This window comes from Grampus griseus, assembly GCF_964374135.1.
Source record: "Grampus griseus genome assembly, chromosome: 2".
Classification (NCBI taxonomy): domain Eukaryota; kingdom Metazoa; phylum Chordata; class Mammalia; order Artiodactyla; family Delphinidae; genus Grampus; species Grampus griseus.
The window spans coordinates 29,378,045-29,399,771 of NC_139018.1; the positions used below are offsets into that span (position 1 = coordinate 29,378,045).

The window sequence follows — 21,727 nt, forward strand, 5'->3', positions numbered from 1 at the left end:
AGAGACCAGAACTGAAAGGACCTCAGTGCGGAGCTTCTTTGCTTTGGAGTGTTTGCCGGTGTCTTTGGAGTTTAACTTTTAGTCTCTGTTGAACTTTCTTCCTTCCAAGCCTTTTTACTTCAGTTTCTATCCCATCTCTTGCTTTTCCCTTCTAAGGCCTCCTCGGAACAAAGCCCATGTGGTCATTCTTCTTGGAATAATTCTCTGATGGCTAAGACGGAATTTCTTTTTTTTAAAATTTATTTACTTTATTTATTTTTGGCTGTGTTGGGTCTTCGTTGCTGCACACAGTCTTTTTTAGTTGAGGTGAGCGGGGGCTATTCTTCGTTGTGGTGTGCGGGCTTCTCATTGTGGTGGCTTCCCTTGTTGTGGGGCACAGGCTTCAGTAGTTGTGGCACGCAGGCTCAGTAGTTGTGGCACACAGGCTCTAGAGCTCAGGCTAAGTAGTTGTGGCACATGGGCTTAGTTGCTCCGCGGCATGTGGGATCTTCCCGGACCAGGGGTTGAACCCGTGTTCCCTGCATTGGCAGGCAGATTCTTAACCACAGTACCACCAGGGAAGTCCCTAAGAAGGAATTTCTTGAGGGAGACTGTCATCATTCCCATTGCCTGCTTGGGGCAGAGGTTGACTTTGCACTGCTGTAAACTGCTTTGAACTCTGAATTGGAACAGTGGAGATGATCGAGTACTGTTACATTTCATTTTAGGAACTCTCCTTGGAACTCTACACAAAGTGAAAAGCTTTATGGGTGAGACAGTGATAGAGAGAGGGGTGTACTGTTTGGTTTCTTCAAGATGGATATGATATTAGATAGTACCTTGACTAAGAGTCAGCTATAAAGTCAGTATTAATAATACTATGTTGCTTTGCTTACCGGGAGTGGAAAGGAGCTATCAGGAGCAAGCAGTGAGATCTTTCATTTTCAGATAGAACAGTTTAGATCTCACCACATTGGCTACTTTAGTCCCTGGATGAGCAATTTCAGAGCCACAAGCAGGCCCGAGCCTGCTGCTGGTGCTGCTGCCGTGCCCCTGGAGGCTTTCCCAGTGGCCTCGTCTTTACAGATAATGAGTGATATTCATCAAGTGCCTACTGCTGCCAGGCGTTGTGCTGTGCCCTTTGTGTGCTTTATCATTTAGTCCTTTCAGTAGTATCTGTTATTATCTCATTTCCCTGAGGCTTCAGTAGTTAAGTAGCTTTTCCAAGGCCACATAGTGGCAAAGATGGGAGTGGAATTGGGTGTTTCTGACTTGCCTGAGGTCCACGCAAGCTGGAGGAGGACTGAAGGCGGGAGGTTGGGGAGGAGCGGCTTTGGGGTGTTGCTCCTGCTTTTGCTGTTATGTAAGGGCTGAGGACCACTTCCAACATGTCTCATTTCTCATTGCTGTGGCTTCTCTTGTTGCAGAGCATGGGCTCTAGGCACACGGGCTTCAGTAGTTGTGGCATGCGGGCTTCAGTAGTTATGGCTCGTGGACTCTAGAGCGCAGGCTCAGTAGTTGTGGTGGACGGACTCAGTTGCTTTGCGGCATGTGTGATCTTCCTGGACCAGGGATCGAGCCCGTGTCCCCTGCATTGGCAAGCAGATTCTTAACCACTGAGCCACCAGGGACGCCCTGGCAGGCGGATTCTTAACCACTTCTTAACCACTGCGCCACCAGGGAAGTCCTTCTTATCTTTTCTTGACCTTCTCCTCCCCTGATTGAAAACCAGTCTTGCTACCACCTAGGCTGTTCTCTCCTTCCTGGCTCAGGGGAAAATGCCCACAGGGTAAGGATGAATTGAATAGCGTAACAGGGAGCAAAATAATGTGAAATGCAGAAGGAAAAATGAAGCATGGTTTCAGTTTGCCAGGCATTTTCTTATTTATCTGTTGATTTGATTAGCAGCCAATACCCAGTCAGGGGAGGCAAAGATGGTTATATCCTCATTTTACATGTGAAAAAGTGCTATCAGTGCATATTAAATGATCATCTAGGGCTCCTTGGTAGAAAAATCGGCCTGAGGTTTGAGCTCCACCTCCCAGAATTCTTTGCACTGGACCCATCTGCACATGCCCAACACATGAACTTGTATGTTTAACATACCCCAGGACACCTGGTTCCAAAGTAGTATCCCCAAATGCTGACTCGAATGAGCTATTTCTATATATTATGTATGTCATTTGGTGGTACTTAATCAATATGAATCTTGAGACACTTAATTCTGTACCTAACGGCTCCTACAGGCCCCTTTTCAGGTGCCCACTCTTGAGTATCCTGGATAGCAGTTGTTGATTTTTGGGTAACAGATTCATGAAGGAGTAGATTTCCAGGGGAGAAAACTCCTGGGCTGAGTCTTCTTCCCCAGGACTGTTTCATGGCTCTTGCAGCCGGCCCTCTGACCTTATCTGACTCCTTGCTGGTAGAGGTTTATGGAGATTTTGTTTTGTTTCTTTTGTGTCCAGCTTAGCAGCTTGGAACAAGGCTGACTGAGTGACACCAGTCCAGAATGGGCTGTTCTGTGTAACTTCTTGTTCCTCTCGGTTGCTTGGGAGATCAGTGAGCCCATTATCAAATGCTGCTGTGTGTTAAGCCCTGTGGAAGATACAAGGTGGAGAAAAGTGGTTAAAGTACCTAGCAAGGTGCCTGGCATTCATTCATTCAGTAACTAGATATTGAACTCCTCTTATGTGCCAGGCTGTGTCCGAAGTACTAGGGATGTAAAGATAGACTCAGTTCTGCCCTCATGGATCTAGTGAAGGGCACTGTCACTGCAGTGGGCATTCAGTAAATGAAATTATTAATATTATCATTAACATTAAGGCTATTAACATAGCAGTAGTGATGTTATTAATAGAATAATGAGTGGTTTACCATCTTGATGAGTTATGAGAAATGAAGACATCATATTATCACACCCAGTGGTCTGTCTACATTTCTCTAACTTCTCTTTATCAAACCAGCAGACTCTTGAGAATCAGGGTCCTGTGTGAGTGACTTATTGTGGGTGGTGTAGGCAGGATGCAACCAGGCCTCCAAAGGCCACTCCAGCCTGGCCCCCAGGGGAGCTCTGGCATGTGAGTGGCCTCATAGCTTTCGTGATGTTTGCAGCCATAGGTCATTTCCAAGGGTCACCCTCAGGGGCTGTAAACTCCCAGGTGATTTTGACTAAGTCTAGTAGCCTGATAACCGGCCTCTGAAGAAGAGTTGCAGGTGTGAGCCTTTGGAACAAAAATACACACAGAAAAGATTTGGGACCTGGGGAATCCAGCCGGAGAACTGACAGGGCCCCTCTGATTATGACTTGTACTGTATCTGACTGTGAAAAGACCTTCAGAAAGGGATGGCCAGCCCTTCACTTCTGCCTTCCAGATTTTATGCACGTTCCTCTTTGGCCAACTCTAACCCAGAATCGTAGGGGGAAAGGGATTCTAGGATATGTAGTTCCCAGCTGAACCGTGTTAATGACAGAACAATGACAGTAACAGTGACAATGACAGCAGTGTTTTTTCTCTTGTGGCTGGAGGATGCTAGGTGTAAAGGTTCATCACTCCTTTAGCTGGAGTAGAACACTGCCTATTTGAATTAGGAGCTTTGACCCCGGGGTTCTGTATTATAAGAGTTAGAGACCCTGAGCATCTTTCTGGAGCTGCAGTCTGGGATCTCACTGGCACCAGGTCTCTTCCTTCCTGGCATGACTTTTTTTTTTTTTTTAAAGATTTATTTATTTATTCATTCATTCACACATTCATGCTGCGCCGGGTCTTAGTTGCAGCACGTGGGATCGTCACTGTGGCATGAGGACTTCTTAGTTGCAGCATGCATGCGGGATCTAGTTCCCCAACCAGGGATTGAACCTCGGCCTCCTGTATTGGGAGCGTGGAGTCTTACCCACTGGACCACCAGGGAAGTCCCCTGGCCTGACTTTTTACAAGGACTGCAGTGTTCTTTAAACTGTACAGAGGAATTATGGATGGATAAAATTTGACTAATAAGTTCTTCTTCTTTTTTTTAAACAGTTTTATTTAGATGTAATTCACATACCATGTATTTGTCATCCTTTTAAAGTATACAATTCTACAGTTCAGTGTTTTTAGTATATTTATAAAGTTATACAGCCCTTAGCACTATCTAATTCCAGAACATTTTCATCACCCCAAATAGAAACCCTGTACCATTAGCAGTCACTCCCTATTCCTGCTTCCCCTAGCCTCTGGCAACCACTAACATACTTTCTGTCTCTATGAATTGGCCTGTAGTGGACATTTCATATAAATGGAATTATAGAATATGTAACATTTTGTGTCCGGCTTCTTTCACTTAATATAATGTTTTTAAGGTTCATCCACGTTGTAGCATATATCAGTACTTCCTTTTTATGGTTGAATAATATTTCATTGTATGATATACCACATTTTGTTTATCCATTCATCAGTTGATGGACATGTGGCTTGTTTCCACCTTTGGCTATTATGGATAATGCTGCTATGAACATTCATGTTCAGGTCTTGTGTGGACATGTGTTTTTAGTTCTCTTGGTTTATACCTAGGAGTGGAACTACTGAGACATATGGTAAGTCTATGCTTCACTTTTTGAGAAGCTGCCACACTGTGTTGCAGAGTGGCTGTGCCATTTAACATTCTCACCAGCAGTGTATGAGCATTGAAATTTCTCCATATTCTCACCAAAACTTGCTATTATCTTTTTGATCATAGCCATCCTAGTGGGTGTGAAGGGATATCTCGTTGTGGTTTTTTTTTTTTTTTTTTAAACGCTGCCCGCTCCCTACCCCCTCGTTGTGGTTTTGATTTGCATTTCCCTGATGACTATGGTGTTGAGCATCTTTTCATGTGCTTATTGACCATTTATATATCTTCTCTGGAGAAATGTCTATGCAGATTTTTTGCTTAATATTTAATTAGGTTATTTTTTTCTTGTTGAGTTATAGGAATTATTTCTGTATTCTGGACCACTAGTCCCTTATCAGATATGTGATTTGCAAATATTTTTCCCATTCTTTGGGTTGTCTTTTCACTTGATGGAATCCTTTGCAGAATAAAAGCTTTTAATTTTGATGAAGTTCATTTTATCTCTTTTTTCTTTTGTTGTATTGCTTTTGGTGTCATATCTAAGAAGCCTTTGCCTAATCCACGGTCATAAAATTTCCTCCTATGTCTTCTTCTAAGAGTTTATAGTTTTAGCTCTTTCATGACCACTAAGTTCTTATACTGACTGAGGCTTTAAAAGTTCCCGTTAGCTGTTTGCTAGGGGTAAGTGCTGGGTGAGAGGCTTTTATCCTGGGACTTCTTTTCCTTGCCACCTTGACAAGTCAATCAAGGGGCCCTGGGAAGCACTTGTTCTTCTTGCAGGTGTTTCTAGCTATTTTGCAGTTTCCATATTTCATTGTCTTTTTTGTTTTTTCCTTTTTTTGGGAAGGTAACGAATGAAGAGGACTTTATTAGGAAATTGGACTGCAAACCTGATCAGCATCTGAAAGTGGTTTCCATTTTTGGAAATACTGGGGATGGGAAGTCTCATACCCTCAACCACACTTTCTTTTATGGCCGGGAAGTCTTCAAAACCTCCCCTGCCCAGGAGTCCTGCACTGTGGGAGTGTGGGCAGCATATGACCCAGTCCACAAAGTAGCAGTGATAGACACAGAAGGGCTCTTGGGGGCTACAGTGAACCTAAGCCAGAGAACACGGCTGCTGCTTAAGGTCCTGGCCATCTCAGACCTCGTCATTTATCGAACTCACGCAGACCGGCTGCACAATGACCTCTTCAAGTTCCTTGGGGACGCCTCAGAAGCTTACCTGAAGCACTTCACCAAGGAGCTCAAGGCTACCACTGCCCGCTGTGGCCTGGATGTCCCCCTGTCCACCCTGGGCCCTGCTGTTATCATTTTCCACGAGACTGTGCACACTCAGCTGCTAGGCTCTGGTGAGTAGATGGGGTACTATGTCACACGTTGACCTTCCTGGGTACATTGGGCTGCAGTAGCAACTTGGTGGTGGTAGATTGCCCAGAAAAATTTCTGCTGGGGCAAGACATAAGGAAGTGTCTCAAGAGGGATGGAGTGATTAACCACGTCAGAATCTGCTCATGATCAGGATGTGGATTGAGAATTGCCTGTTGGCTTTGGAGGTTTAGAGTCCTTGGGAATCTGGATAAGACTGTTTCCCAGGGATGGTGGGCATGAAAGCCTAATCAGAGTGGGATCAAGAGAACAGAAGGAGAAAACTTAAGGTAGTATATTCACCTCTTTCAAAGAGTTCTTTCTATAAAGGGAAGCAGACAAATGAAGTGATAGCTGGAGGCTGATTTGGGACTTCAAGGAGTTTTCCCTTTTTAAAAATTTAAGATGTGAGGTATTGCAGACACTTGTGTACTGATGGGAATGATTCACTAGAAAAGAAGAAGTGCAGATGTAAGAGAGAGAGCAGGAGTGATGTACAGGTGGAGGGTTGACCTTAGGGGCATGGACAGTTCATCCATGACAGCAGGAGAGAAGGTAGATTATATGGACATGGTTACTGGTAAGTAGGCAGATGTGGTGGATGTGTGTGTGGAAGTTGTCTTATTGTTTCTATTTTCTTAAAGAAATGGGAAGCAAGAGCATCACCTGAGTGGGAGGATGAGGGAGCAGGTGCAGTGACAGTGATTGGATGCAGGTAGGGACGGTAGTGTGGGCCCCTAAAACAGTTACATTATTTACGTTCATTCAGTCAACAAAGTCTATTAAGTGCACAATGTCATGTGCTGAGCACTGGGGCCCCAAGCTGAAAAACAAAAAACAGTTCCCACCCTCGAATAGCTGATAGTCTAGTTGGAGAGACCACACGTGTTCTGTTCTGTGGTGGATGTAGGTCCTGGAGCTGTGAGAGTGCAGAAGAGGGGCCCTTTACACCTCCTTATGGGATCTAGGAAAGAGGAGGTGACATTTGAACTCTAGAGACTCGGCTATATAGAGGAGGGGAGTAAGGATGCTCCAGAAAGAGCAAACCCCTAGTATTTTGAAGAGCTCGTTGTGTCCAGGGAACTGTAGGTAGTTGTACAGTGAGTTCCTGGATTCCATTCTCACCCCCTTCAATGCGTCCTCCACAAAGCATGGGGAGTGATGCTTTTTAAAAGCTTAATTTATAATTTAGATCATGTCATACTCTTGCTTCCAACCTGCCAATAGCTTTCCACTAAATCAAAATAAAATCCAGGGCTTCCCTGGTAGCACACTGGTTAAGAAGCTGCCTGCCAGTGTAGGCGACACGGGTTTGAGCCCTGGTCCGGGAAGATCCCACATGCTGCGGAGCAACTAAGCCCGTGTGCCACAACTACTGAGCCTGTGCTCTAGAGCCCATGAGCCACAACTACTGAGCCCACGTGCCACAACTACGGGAGCCTGTGCTCCTCAACAAGAGAAGCCACCTCAATGAGAAGCCTGCGCACCACAACAAAGAGTAGCCCCCACTCACCTCAACTAGAGAAAGCCTGCGCACAGCAACGAAGACCCAGTGCAGACAAAAATAAATAAATAAAAATCCAGGACTTCCCTGGTGGCACAGTGGTTAAGAATCCGCCTGCCAATGCAGGGCACATGGGTTCGAGCCTTGGTCCGGGAAGATCCCACCTGCCGCGGAGCAACTAAGCCCGTGCGCAGCTACTGAGCCTGAGCTCTAGAGCCCGCGAACCACAACTGCTGAGCCCGCATGCCACAACTACTGAATCCCGCGTGCCTAGAGCCTGTGCTCCACAACAAAAGAAGCCACTGCAATGAGAAGCCTGCGCACCGCAACGAAGAGTAGCCCCCGCTCGCTGCAACTAGAGAAAGCCCATGCGCAGCAATGAAGACCCAAAGCAGCAAAAAAAAAAAAAAAAAAACTAAACTCCTAATTACGGTGTCCTCACTCTACCTCCTGCCTCTGTTTCTGAACTCTTTCTCTAGTTACCCCCTTTCACTCTCTCCGCTAGCTATACCAGCCTTTTCTCTGTTCCCATCTTTGCATATGCTACTCTGTCTGCCTGGAACAGTCTTTCCCCAGTTAGCCGTCCTCTTTCAGATTCATCTCAACTCTCACCCCATTGGAGCCTTTCCCAAGTGTCTCCTTTAAAGTGGTCCTTCCTGCACCCCGGTGGTCACAGTCTTACTGCATCACCTTGTTCATGTGCATCAGGGCACCTGTCGCTGTCTGAAATCATCCTGTTTGTTTGCTTACTTGTTTTTGGCCTTTTCCCCTTGGAATGGCAACTCCGTGAAGGCAGGAACCTTGCCTGTCTTATTCACTGCTGCCTTTGAAGAGCCTGGATGAGTGCTTGACACACAGTAGGCTCTCATCAGATATTTGCTGAATGAAGGGGCTCAGTGTGTCTGAAGCATAGATGGTGTGGGAGGGAGTAGTGGACATACTCAGGGATCAGATCATGCGTGGATGGCCTTGATTGAGGTCACAAGTATGACAAGAGCCCCTGAAGGATTCTAAGCAGGGAGTTACGTGATCAGATCTGTATTTTCAGAAGATCCCCTGCGGCCTTTTGCAGGATGAACTAGAGAGGCATGCCTGGAGGCAGGGAGATGGCCAGAAGGTTATCACCTTACTAGGTGAGGAGTGATGGGGCCTGAGCCAGGGCAGGGGCAGTAGGCGGGAAGTGGACAGACTGGGACTGTATTAAGGAGTTAGAATCTGAAGGACCTGGGTCTAGTGGGAAGATGAGAAATCTAAATATTCCGGAGTGGAAGAAGAGCCTCATTAGCATGTGACTCTGAGATAAGGAGAGGGGGTTGGAAATGCTGACTTTAGGGTGCCTCCTGTGATCAGCATTTTTATGCCACTTTGGATCTTTACAACTTTGGTGAGGGGAAGGTCTAACTTCCAGTTCAGGATTTTGAAATAACTAGCCTTTCAAAAGTAACTTTTTTTTTGGCTGTGTGCCATGCACTATGCTAGGTGTTTGTTTATTTATTTGTTTTTAAAAAAATAAATGCTGAGGGCTTCCCTGGTGGCGCAGTGGTTAAGAATCCACCTGCCAATGCAGGGGACATGGGTTCGAACCCTGGTCTGGGAAGATCCCACATGTCGCGGAGCAACTAAACCCATGTGCGACAACTACTGAGCCTGTGCTCTAGAGCTCGTGCTCCCAACAAGAGAAGGCACCGCAGTGAGAAGCCCGCACACTGCAACGAAGAGTAGCCCTCGCTCGCTGCAACTAGAGAAAGCCCACATGCAGCAACGGAGACCCAACACAGCCAAAAAAAAAAAAAAAAAAAAAAATGCTGAATAACATTAAAAAAATATTTTTTAGAATTTATTTTTTAAATTTATTTTTAATTTTTGGCTGCGATACGCGGCATTGTGGGATCTTAGTTCCCTGACCAGGGATCGAACCTGCACCCCCTGCAGTGGAAGTGTGGAGTCTTAACCACTCGACTGCCAGGGAAGTCCCAACACTTTCTAAAAATAAACGCTAACTTAAGATATCCTTGTTATTCAGCTCAGTCAACAGCAGCCATATTTTACAGATGAAGAAACTGAACTCAGCTTAGGTTATGTAACCAAGGAGGTTCCAGCTAGCAGGTTGCAAAATTGGGATTCAAAACAAGGTCTCTAACTCCTAAATCCAGAGTTGTTTCTGGAATACCATCACTGTTTCCTGAAACCTTGAGATGGAACCAAGACAGCCAGAGTTTATGCAGGGTAGGAGAGGTGCCAAAATTGTGGGCAAATTGATAATTACATATTTCTCTGTCTTGTAGACTTTTGGATTTTGTTAGATCCTGGTCTTTTTCTGGACAGAGGATTCCTAGGTGGGAGTTAGTAGGCAAATTATCTCTGTTTTACAAACGAGCAGACCAAGCTCCCATAATCATTTGGGAGCGATTACTTGTTCAGGGACAAGCTGTGAGCTGATGTTGGGAGAAAGTGAAGGTGGTCAGGCTTCTGGGTGCCTTTGGGAGAAGTCACTTGCTGATGGGCTGCTCCTTCCTTCAAGAGTGACTCACAGGAAGAGTTCAGGAGGAGATGGGGTTAGGGATTGACTGCAGAATTTTGGCTACTTCTCTTTGATGACTGTACCTTTAAATATGAGCTAAAGCCACATTTCCAGTGTTAATTGGAGTGATTTTGTTGTTAAAGTATTAAAGGAAATTTAAAAGTCCTTCCAAGTTTTACCTCCAAAATATTTATTGCATCTGTTTATACTGCTACTCCCCAAATTTCTGGATAAATGTTGGTGAAACTATGGGGAGGCTGATACCCTCACACGTTGGCAGTTTGTCCACAGCTTCACCAGCATAAGACCAGCACTTTCAAAGTAGCTATTTATTTTAAATGTTCGTTCGTAGGTGACTGGTGGAATACGTCCATAGAATAGAAGACTGTGTAGCTGTTAAAAAAGAATAAGGAATGTCTCAGAGTATAACCTGACAAGGACATATTTACAGTATGTTATTAAGTGATGAAAGCAAGTTGCATAAATGTGTTGGTAATTGAGTAAGAAAAGAAAGTCTGAAAGTGTAAACATTGGCCTGTAGTTACCTTGATGAGGAGGAGGGAGCAGAGGATGTACATTTCTTTCCTTTTATGCTTTGACATGTTTGGATTTTTTCTTTTTAAATAAATTTATTTATTATTTGTTTTGGCTGTGTTGGGTCTTCGTTGCTGCACGCGGGCTTTCTCTAGTTGCGGCGAGCGGGAGCTACTCTTGTTGTGGTGTGTGGGCTTCTCATTGCGGTGGCTTGTCCGTTGCGGAGCATGGGCTTTAGGCACGTGGGTTTCAGTAGTTGTGGCACACATGCTCAGTAGTTGTGGCTTACAGACTCTAGAGCTCAGGCTCAGTAGTTGTGGTGCACAGGCTTAGTTGCTCTGTGGCATGTGGGATCTTCCCAGACCAGGGATCGGACCCATGTCCCCTGCATTGGCAGGCGGATTCTTAACCACTGAGCCACCAGGGAAGTCCATGTTTGGATTTTTTACAGTGAGCACATTGTTTTTAAAAGGCACTTCCTTGAAATGTAACATACATACCAAAAAGTGCACATTATATCAAAAGTGTATATGTGATGCATTTTCACCAGCTGAGCATACATGTGAATTCAGTACTAGATCATGACACACCAGCACCCACGTCCCAGCTTGTGCTCCCTTCTAGGCAAAGGTAATCTGAATTCCAACAGCATAGATCAGTTCTGCCTGTTATGTACTTTATATTTACGGAGTCAGACTATATATCCCTTTAATAATGAAAGACAGGCGACTTTTTTTTTTTCTTTTAAAGAGAGGCCACTGTTCACGTACTTGTTTCTGCTTGTCCAGATCACCCCTCTGAGGTGCCCGAGAAGCTCATCCAGGACCGGTTCCGGAAGCTGGGCCGCTTCCCTGAAGCCTTCAGTTCCATTCATTACAAGGGAACGAGGACATACAATCCTCCCACAGACTTTTCTGGTCTTCGACGTGCTTTGGAGCAACAACTAGAGAATAACACCACCCGTTCTCCCCGGCACCCAGGGGTCATCTTCAAAGCCCTGAAGGTCAGTTGGCTTCTGCCCCGAGTGCTTCTCATTGGGGTACCAGTGGGTGGTAAGAACACTCAATTCTCCAGCTTTTGTCGATGCCAGTGATTAGAAATCTGGGCTTGAAAGAGAGGATATATGAAAGGAAGGGCATGAGTAGAGTTTGCACCTGTTGAATGGCCTCATCTTGCCAGGAACATGAGTATGGAGGAATCTTGGATGATAGTTAAAAGGTGACAGGTCCTCATCTTGGAGAAAAACCTTATTTTACCATTCTTTATAAGGAATTCATCAAATCAATTCCTGCCAGTTCTGCTTCCTTTTTTGCAGTTTGCTTTGTGTATACCTCTGTGTCACCATGCCTGCAGACTGAGTACAGAGGAGCAGGGAGGGAGCAGGGCCTTTGGGGCAGTGCTGGGAGTGTGGGATTTGGAGAAGGGACAGCAAGTGTGGACATGAAGACTTGAGCTAGGGATCTGAGGGTGCCCTGACGGTTAGGGCATAGAGCCTGAGACTGGAAGGGATAGGAGGAGTGCTTTTGCGTAAAGATAGGTCAGCCCTGGTTTACCCAGCAACAGACTTTGGGCATATGCTGATTTGCTTAATCCACTGAGTTTAAAGAGTTTGCAGTGGGACATAATGTAAACGATTTATGAATCTGGGTAAATTGTATATGGGAGTTCCTTGTACTATACTTGGAACTTTTCTACGAGTTTGAAATTATATCAAAATGAAAAGTTAAAAAGAAAAAGGGGGGGTGGTGGATGAAAAGTTACCCCTCAAAAATGGTTTATGGTTTTTGCATAGTGCTTGGTAAAGGCTGGATGTTTGTATCCTCCCAAAATTCATATGTTGAAATTCTAATGCCCAATGTGATGGAGGGCTTTTGGGAGGTGATTGGGTCATCAAGATGGAGCCCTCATAAGTGACATTATAAAAGTGCTCTTATAAAAGAAGCCCCAGAGTGGGATAGGGAGGGAGACGTGAGAGGGAGGGGATATGGGGATATATGTATACATATGGCTGATTAACTCTGTTATACAGCAGAAACTAACACAACATTGTAAAGCAACTATACTCCAACAAAGATGTTAAAAAAAAATAAAAAGAAGAAGCCCCAGAGAGCTCCCTAGCCCCTTCCACCAAGAGAGGACACAGTGAGAAGGCACCATCTGTGAACCAGAAAGCAGGCCCTCACTGGAAGGCCACCATGCTGGCACCCTGATCTTGGACTTCCAGCCTGCAGAACTGTGGGGAATAAATTTCTGTTGTTAATAATCTACCCAGTCTGTGGTATTTTGTTATAGCAGCCTGAATGGACTATAAAAGCTGGTGCTTTGGAGTCAGACAGACTTGTGTTGGAATCCCATTTCTGCCATTTACCTGCTGCTTGGTCTTAGGAAATTAGTTTGTCTTTCGTTTGTTCATTCATTCAACAAATAAATGAGTGAATCTTTGTGCCAGGTAGAGTTTCAGGTGCTGGGAATACAGTGGAAAATAAGATAGACAATAATCCTTGCCCTTATTGTACTTCTTCAGACCTTTTTCCTCGTCTGTAAAAAAGGGGCAATAGTAGGATGTTCCTAATGAAGTTGATGAGGGGATTCCTACTGAAGTTCCTAATGAAGTTGAGGAGGGGATTAAATGAGAACACATACTTTAAGAAGCAAAGTACTTGGTATATAGTAAATTTTCCATAAGTGTTAACTAATGTGAATAATGTTAAGGGAAAAAAACTATGAAAAATGATTATATTTGAATAATTCATGAAATACATATTTCTAATTAGAATTTGAGGTTAAAGTATACTTAGATTTATTGGCTACTGTCCATTGTAATGGCTCAAAGGTAGTCAAGTGGAAGATTACACCCAAGTATTGCAAGCATTTTTAAAAGAGGGGAATCCATGCTATGTTATACAAAGGGCTGTAAAATCTGATAAGTATGAACGACTAGGCCAATGGCTGGATTCTAGAGTTCCTTAGGTTTTCTCAAAGCTAACCCAGCTTAAAGTTTAAATAAGACCTTCAGGGACACTGAGTGCTCTAAGCAGTAGTTAGTGGTCAGGGATTCTACCCTCAGGTGTCTTGGATGTCCTACTCCAGGCCAGTTTGTTAGGTACTTAAAAAAAAATTTATTTATTTATTTATTTATTTATGGCTACATTGGGTCTTCGTTGCTGCGCGCAGGCTTGCTCTAGTTGTGGCAAGCGGGGGCTACTCTTTGTTGCGGTGCACAGGCTTCTCATTGTGGTGGCTTCTCTTGTGGAGCACGGGCTCTAGGCACGTGGGCTTCAGTAGTTGTGGCACGCATGCTCAGTAGTTGTGGCTCATGGGCTCTAGAGCGCAGGCTCAGTAGTTGTGGTGTGTGGGCTTAGTTGCTCTGTGGCATGTGGGATCTTCCTGGACCTGGGATCGAACCTGTGTCCCCTGCATTGGCAGGTGGATTCTTAACCACTGCGCCACTGGGAAGTCCCATTGTTAGGTACTTTTGAGAAAAAGAGTTATAGTGTATTCTTATGAAGTGATATGATTCATGAAGCTTTCTGTGATTAAAATGAGCCTGGTCAGCTGGAGTTTTGAGGCTTCTTGGTAAGTGCTGTCCTCAGAGTTTACCTGGCTCCTATATATTCTGTTCTCTGAGGCAGGGTCTGTGCTGTACTGAGATGTGGGCCCACTGCTCTGTGCATGGGAAGGAGTTACCTGTTTAAGCATGTGTTTTGGGCTCTCCCCAGGGAGCTGTGGGGTCTTGGAACTTACTCAAATCCTTGAAAAAATTGTTTTTGTCTTTTTCTGGTTGTTGTTTTGTTTCAATTAGAAGTTGTTAATTCTCTGGTAATCACTCTAATAGAAAACTACCTTTAAGGTCTGCATTAGGCAAATTGACGCAGGAGAGTTTTATTGCTGTTAAAATACACTCTTCATAGTTTATAGCAGTGGATAATAATGGTCGTTTATTTTTCTCCACTTATTTTTTGTTTTGTGTTGTATTTTTTTTTTTTTTTTTTTGCGGTACGTAGGCCTCTCACTGTTGTGGCCTCTCCCGTTGCGGAGCACAGGCTCCGGACGCGCAGGCTCAGCGGCCATGGCTCACGGGCCCAGCCGCTCTGCGGCATGTGGGATCTTCCCAGACCGGGGCACGAACCTGTGTCCCCTGCATCGGCAGGCGGACTCTCAACCACTGCGCCTCCAGGGAAGCCCTTGTGTTGTATTTTTTAAAAAAATAAGCAGCCTTGAATCCTTTTTGGAACAAAAGAGCTGGGATGGTCATAAGCAGATAAATTATCAGTGCCAAAATAACTTGTTTGGCTTTCTGATTCTTCCATTTTTTTTCTTTCTCTCCTGGTATTTATGCTTTACCTTGTCCAGTTCCTCACTAACTCACTGAGTAAACACTTCAGGAAGCCTAGGAATATATTCCAATATGATTTTGTTTCCTATATGATTTTCTTTTTATTTTACATAAAGTATGCAGGAATATTGTTAGGAAAAAATGTATAAACCTTTTGGAAAAATGGAGAGACAAATCACATAAGAGGCAGTCAAGACTGTGATGCACAAATAAAAAATCTCAACTCTCTAGTAATCAAAGAAATTAAGACCACAACCATGCAAGGGCAAACACTGACAAGTTTGGCAATAAAATGTCAAAAAGGGTATGAAGCAATGTAAACTCTTATAAACTTCCAGTGGAAGTAAAATTAGTACAACCACTTTGAAATGCAATAGTAGAGGTAAAGATATGCATAATATATATTCTAATCATATCATTTCTAGGAATTTGCCTTAAAGAAACTCTCCCACAGGAACACAGAGAACTATGTGAGGAAGTTAATAGTAGCATCCTTGTAATAGCAAAGAAAAACAGTGTGCAAAAAATAGATAAATAAAAATGGGGTATTATATGATTCTTTGCTACTTATTTTAAAAAGAGAATTGGGGTTGTGATGTATGTGTGTACACTTAATATACCTTTTTTTTCATGGAACATTGAAGCCTAGCATTTTTTCCATGCTATTAAATATTTCTATGAAAACATGTTTTTAAAATAGCTCCATGCTTTTTCATTTATATGAATGGATCATTTTTTACATTTAGTAATTCTGCCCTTATTTTAATAGTAGTTTCCCTTTTTCCTTATTATATTTTCCAAGTATTTAAAGGTATTGCCCACATTCTGCCTGTTTCCTTAGGATAAATTACAACTCCCAGTACTACTGCTGGCCAACCTTTCTGGAGTGTTTACTGATGCCATGTACTGTGCTCTGCACCGCACGTGTATTCATTCTTTTAATCCTCATACCAACTCTGAGGTGGAGAAATGGAGGCACAGAGAGGTTCATTGATTGGCCTGAGATGACTCCTCTAATAAGTGGTGGAGAGATTGAACCAGATAGTCTGACTCCCAAGTCTATATAACCCTGTGTTGTATTCCTTCTCAGTAGTTACTCAACTTTTAAGAAGGTCAGAAGGTGTGGTCACCTTTAAAGGTTCCTGATGCATATTGCCAGTTGCCTTTAGAAAGGACATTCTTATAAGTTGTATTTGTGTGTTTGGTTAATTTAAAAAGTTATTTTTTAAATTAGAAAGCAATGTGTGTTTGTGATAAACGACTCAAATAGTACAGAAACATGTAAGACATGACTTAAGTCCCTTTCTCTCCTCTCCCCTCTCACTGTATGATAACTGTTGTTAATACTTTCTTGTTTATGCCTCTAGAAATTTTGGTGCTACGTCAGTGCATACAGAAGTATATGTATATAATGTATATGTATATTTTCTCCCTAAATATATCGGATCCTAGGGAAGTTTAATCTTTTTTCCTTCTCCATATTCTCTTTTCATGTTCGTTATTGAAAAGGAAATGTGATTAATGAGAAAGATTGAGGAGTTTGTAGAATGTGTGAGTGTGTGTGTGTGTGTGTGTATGTGAGTGAGCGTGAGTGAGAGAGAGATCTACAGTCTCTTTCTGCTCTAGCTGCTTGCCCCTATGTTTCCCGATTCATCCTGCTGACCTGATCACTCTTCCTACCATTTAGCCATGTTGTGGTCCAGGCTCCAGTCCCTTTTTTCCAGCTGGGTTATTTCCCCCACTTCTTGACCACTCACTCCTTTGCTCTGTTTCCGCAGTAGCAACAGCCCAGATACCTACCAGCAGGGCATATTCTCACTGATCAAGTAAGTCTATTTAAAGAAAAGAGATGCTTAGGTCCCTACTGAATAAGGGAATTGAATATTGAATTAACTATTGTTGCCTGTATTTACAGTTCTGAATAATGGAGAGAACAATTTTAAAGTTGAATTCGATAGGTTTTATGTAATATCTCCTTTAGCCTCCAATCTCTAAAACTAGAAACTCTGACTTTCTAATTCTGTCACATCAGGAAGCACCTATTAAGTATTTATAAAGTTATTATATTTTTTGGGGGGGTGGGTGGCATCATGGATTACATAAGAGTCTCCATTTCAAATCAAAATTCACTGCTAGCCTTTGGTGACTGGGGCTAAACTTACAGGTTCAGTAGTAAGAGCCCTACTGTTGCCAAGGCAACTAAAGTTCAAGATCATCTGGCCTCCAGGCAACCTTTTCCAGATTGGCCTCAAGTGCTTTCCCAAGCTTTCTCAGGAAAGGTCCTTCCCTGCCTCTTAAGGCTTTGGGACCTCAGGAGGAGGAGAGCCCAAGAAACCCTGGAATGATGTGATGTTTGGAATTTTTGAAGGACGAAGTATGTGGATTAGGTGGTCATGTCCACGCTGGAAAGGAACAATCAGGTTATAGAGGAAGGAAAACAGTGTCTCCTTACCCTCGTATCTAAAACACGTGAACATCAGATTTTCTTTTTAACAGTTACTGTTTTATTCACATACTCATGATGCAGTAAGTCCTCCTGATGCTTGTAAGTTCTCATTCACTACTGACTGCCAGCTCTTCAGTGACTTGTGAGGGAAATGAGATGCTTGTGTTACCCAGCATTTGAGAGGATGGGTGACCAGCATCTGAAGTGATGAGGCTGGTTGGTCTAGGAGTTCTTCTCTTTCTGATGTCACAAGAAGTTACTGTTGCCTTGGCCAACATAATGTCTAGGGCAGGTGATGATGGTGGTTCTGTGGGGATTTGTCCCATGGGAATCAGGCTGCAGATCGTTTTATGCTTAGCCTTGAGACACTTAGAAATGCCCCCATTTTTCTGAAGAACTTTCAGAGAAGTGAACCAGGCCACTTGAATTTGGAATAGAAAAAACCTTGTGCTTATCACTATTATTGGGCTGCAATTTTATATTTACTGGAGAGTGGCATGCCTTCTGAATTCAACCCAGCTGTTGGATTCATGCTAAATTTGGTATTATTTTTCCTAAGGAAAACTAGGACTTAGGTTACCCTTTCAGTTACCTGGGGCTAAAAATGCTATTCTTTGGTTTTCCTTATACCTCCTTAGTAACTTCTGCATTCCTTAGTTAGCTCTGTGTTTTTTCTTTCTTATTTTTTCTTTCTTTATTTTTTTTGCGGTACGTGGGCCTCTAACTGTTGTGGCCTCTCCCGTTGCGGAGCACAGGCTCTGGACGCGCAGGCTTAGTGGCCATGGCTCACGGGCCTAGGCGCCCCGCGGCATGTGGGATCTTCCCGGACCAGGGCACAAACCCGTGTCCCCTGCATTGGCAGGCAGACTCTCAACCACTGCGCCACCAGGGAAGCCCTTTCTTTCTTATTTTAACACTGCTTTAGGTACATAAGCATCTTTTTGCAGCTAAATATTCACCAACAAATGCAAACAGCCATGAAGACCAATGCGCCATCATGGAAAAGAGAGAAGTTCTTATATCCCCTGTGTTACCTGAATTAGTGAGGGAATAAGAGAGTTCTCAGCATAAAAAATAAAGATGATATTAATAATGGCAGCTAACGTTTTCTGAGCTCTCAGTCTATGCCAAGTGCTCTACATGAGTAACTTCATTTGATCTTTACAGTGTAATCCATGGAGACCCCTACTGAGGAAGGTACTGCTAGCACCCCCATTTTATAGATAAGGAAATAAAGGCACAGAGTGCAGACCTGCCACCTGCAAGCTAAAATAACTTTGGTGGGGGTCTCATGTTTTATTTATGCAAATTTTCCATTTAGTTTCATACTATATCCATGTTTGTTTTTTATCTGAAAATAACTTCCTCCCCGTATCTTTCAGTAAATTGATGCATTGGGAAGATAATGCTCTATTTTTCCACCAGCTAGCCCCAGAGAGTTATGCACACAGCTGTTTGAGAAATACAGCCCTAAGAGTTATCAGTGATTTGGCCAATCAACGAGTAGTTAGCCATAAATTAGAGAGGGCCTGTGGGCCTGGGATGAAGCCTGGCGCAGAGGCAGGGCCAAGGTGAGGAGGAGAGGGCAGGGGTTGGTGTGCACATGGGGGTTGGTGCTGGGGCACTTCATTCCAGAGGTCCTAGTTGAGTACTTGTTAGGACATTTGCTCGGAGTGAGAGGAGGATACAAAGGTAGGAAATGTCTTTCACGGTGGTAGTGATCTAGTCTGGGAGGTAAAATACGTATAACAGGCTCATAGCTTTTGCCTCATCACCTCATCACTTAGTACGTGGTTCAGATGTTGAGGACGGCAGGTGCTCAGGGAAGGCAAAGCGTGGTCTTTCTAGAGTGGTTGGGAAGGCTTCATGGAAAAGGTCCCCGAAAGATGGGTCACATTCTGAAGTAAGAGGAGGACCGTGTAGGCTAGTAAGTGATTCTACTTGCCTTGCTTCTCGTTTATTCTCTTTAATATTCATAGGTATATGCCGTTATAGTCTCTCTCAAAATCTTAGTTGTTTTCCCTGTTACTCTTTACAGAATTACCCCAAGAGAACAGGACATATATGTATTATTAGACTGTTTTTTTTGGTCTGAGTCAAGGATTGCCACTTGGTTGGCCATCGCTGGCAGATGGTGTCTTACAAGCCTGTGCATTATCCTTGCAGGAGCTGAATTTTAATGCACGTGGGTGAGGCCCTCACCCTTAGTTCGACACATTCTTTGCCGCTACTCTTGTCTGAACACCTGACCTGACTCAACATTGAGAGCATGTGCTTTTGTAAACACTTCGTTTACAACTCAGGGTAGTAGGTTTCATTGAAAAAAGGGAAAGGAACTTTAATAAATAAGTTCTCCTTAAGTGAAATTCCATTTAGAGCTTGAGAACCTTAGTTTAAAACCTAATCTGCCCCTTTTCCAAGTCTCATCTTAAAATTTCTTTTGCCTTTTTACTAAAGGAAGTAACATTTTGTTTTAAGCTACTGTTACTTCTCTTCCCCTGAATAGTGCCTGGCTGCCTCAGAATGAGGGATTGAGAGAAGCTTGGAATTGCGAGCATTTAATAATTTTTAAAGCCTGGAAAGCCCATTTCTGTTTAATTTATATAACTTTTTCCACTGCATACGAGTAAGGGCCTGGAAGGAAAAAACCAGCCTGAAGAATGCTTTCAATATAAAGTAGTGAGTGAAAACAGAGGTTTAGAAATGGAAGCTGCCTTTAAACATAAAATTTTCAGTTTGTTTCTGCAAATACTTTTATCTTTCTTCTTAGCATTTATTTTGGCCACTTGCTGTCTTTTTTTTTTGGTACGCGGGCCTCTCACTGCTGTGGCCTCTCCTGTTGCGGAGCACAGGCTCCAGACGCGCAGGCTCAGCGGCCATGGTTCATGGGCCCAGCCGCTCCGCAGCATGTGGGATCTTCCTGGACCGGGGCACGAACCCGTGTCCCCTGCATCGGCAGGCGGACTCTCAACCACTGCGCCACCAGGGAAGTCCTGGCCACTTGCTGTCTTTTAGGTTACTGTAGTTGATAGAAGACTGCCAGAACCTATAATAATTCCTCCTTGCTTTTTGGCTGATAACCCTTATTCTACATATAGTTCTGTGGTTTCATAAACTCCAGTGAGCACCTTTGGTTAGAACTGGTGGAGATGCCCAGGAAACTCCCAGCTCACTTCTCAGCTCTGCCTGCCTCTGACTGAAAGACAAGCCACCTTCTTTAGTGTTGGTTTTTTGGTCCCAGCTTCACAAAGTTGAAGTGGACATTAGTCAATATCTGGTGGTTTTGAATGAAAGATAGAGAGTGTGTGAGGTGTTTATAACTTGCATGGTAATTAGGAGAGAACGGTAACTTTGTTTGCTTACTTCTGACCTCGTGGGAAACGGGCCGGTTCTTTCTGAGGTTTCCTGTGGTGAGGATTGGTGCAAGTCGGGCCAAGAAGGTCTAGGGTAAAGAGCAGAAGTCATTGGCTTCCCTCTTCTAGCTGTGGAGCCCATAAGAAATAAGCCAGCAGTGAGGGCATATTAGAAAGGCAAGCAGTGGGACTTCCCTGGTGGTCCAGTGGTTAAGACTCTGCACTTTCACTGCAGAGGGTGTGGGTTTGATCCAAGTTCCACATGCTGGGCGGTGTGGGAAAAAACAAAGAAGAAAAGGAAAACAATAATCAATAAAGTTCATTTCAAAAAAAAAAAAAGGCAAGCAGTACAAGGGCCAGAGCTCTGGGCTGTCCGCCGTGTCCCTTCATGTATCACCTTCCCTTCACACAGGCCCTGAGCGACCGCTTCAGCGGTGAGATCCCCGATGACCAGATGGCACACAGCTCCTTTTTTCCAGATGAGTACTTCACCTGCTCTGTCCTGTGCCTCAGCTGCGGGTAAGTCCCCATCTTGGGCAAAGAGACTCAGAACGGTGCTTTGCAGACCTCACAGTGCATGCAGATCATGTGGGGTCTGGTTAAATTAGATTGTGATTTAAGGGTGGGGTGGGGGCTGAGATGGGGTACTTCTAGCAAGTTCCCAGGTGATCCTGATGGTCTGGGGGCCATACTCTGAGGTTGCAGGGGATCCCAGGACACATGGTTATGAGGAATCCCCTGAAGATTCCAACCTGGTTTAGATGTAAAATTGACTGGTTTCGGTAATTTTTACCACAGAAAACTTTAGGTTGCCTGTTTTTCTATGTTTCTCTTACCAGAGCTTTCAATGGTAGTCATTCCATCCATCCACCTAATATTTGGTAGCCCGGTGTGTGCAAAGCACTAGGGTAGGTATTATTCCTAGTTGACTGCTTTCACAATGAGGGCAGATGCTTAGAGCACATTAGAATTATCCAGTGAGCGTTCAGAATTATTGAGGCCTGGGCCTCACCTCCAGGGGTTCTCATTTAACAGATCTGGGGTGGGGCCTCAGCACTGGTGCACTTAAAAGGCTCCTCAGATGATTCTGATACAC

At 43.9% G+C, this 21,727-nt stretch overlaps 1 protein-coding gene across 3 annotated transcripts in view; it reads left to right on the forward strand.

The window, feature by feature from the left end:
* ZFYVE1 (zinc finger FYVE-type containing 1) overlaps positions 1–21,727 on the forward strand; it is a 49,064-nt gene that overhangs the window by 16,770 nt on the left and 10,567 nt on the right. For all 3 annotated transcript variants that reach the window (XM_082647700.1, XM_082647702.1, XM_082647701.1), the window contains exons 3-5: positions 5,417–5,921; positions 11,285–11,499; positions 21,044–21,150. In XM_082647700.1, the coding sequence (XP_082503826.1) occupies positions 5,417–5,921; positions 11,285–11,499; positions 21,044–21,150 (827 nt within the window). The remainder of the gene's footprint in view (positions 1–5,416; positions 5,922–11,284; positions 11,500–21,043; positions 21,151–21,727) is intronic.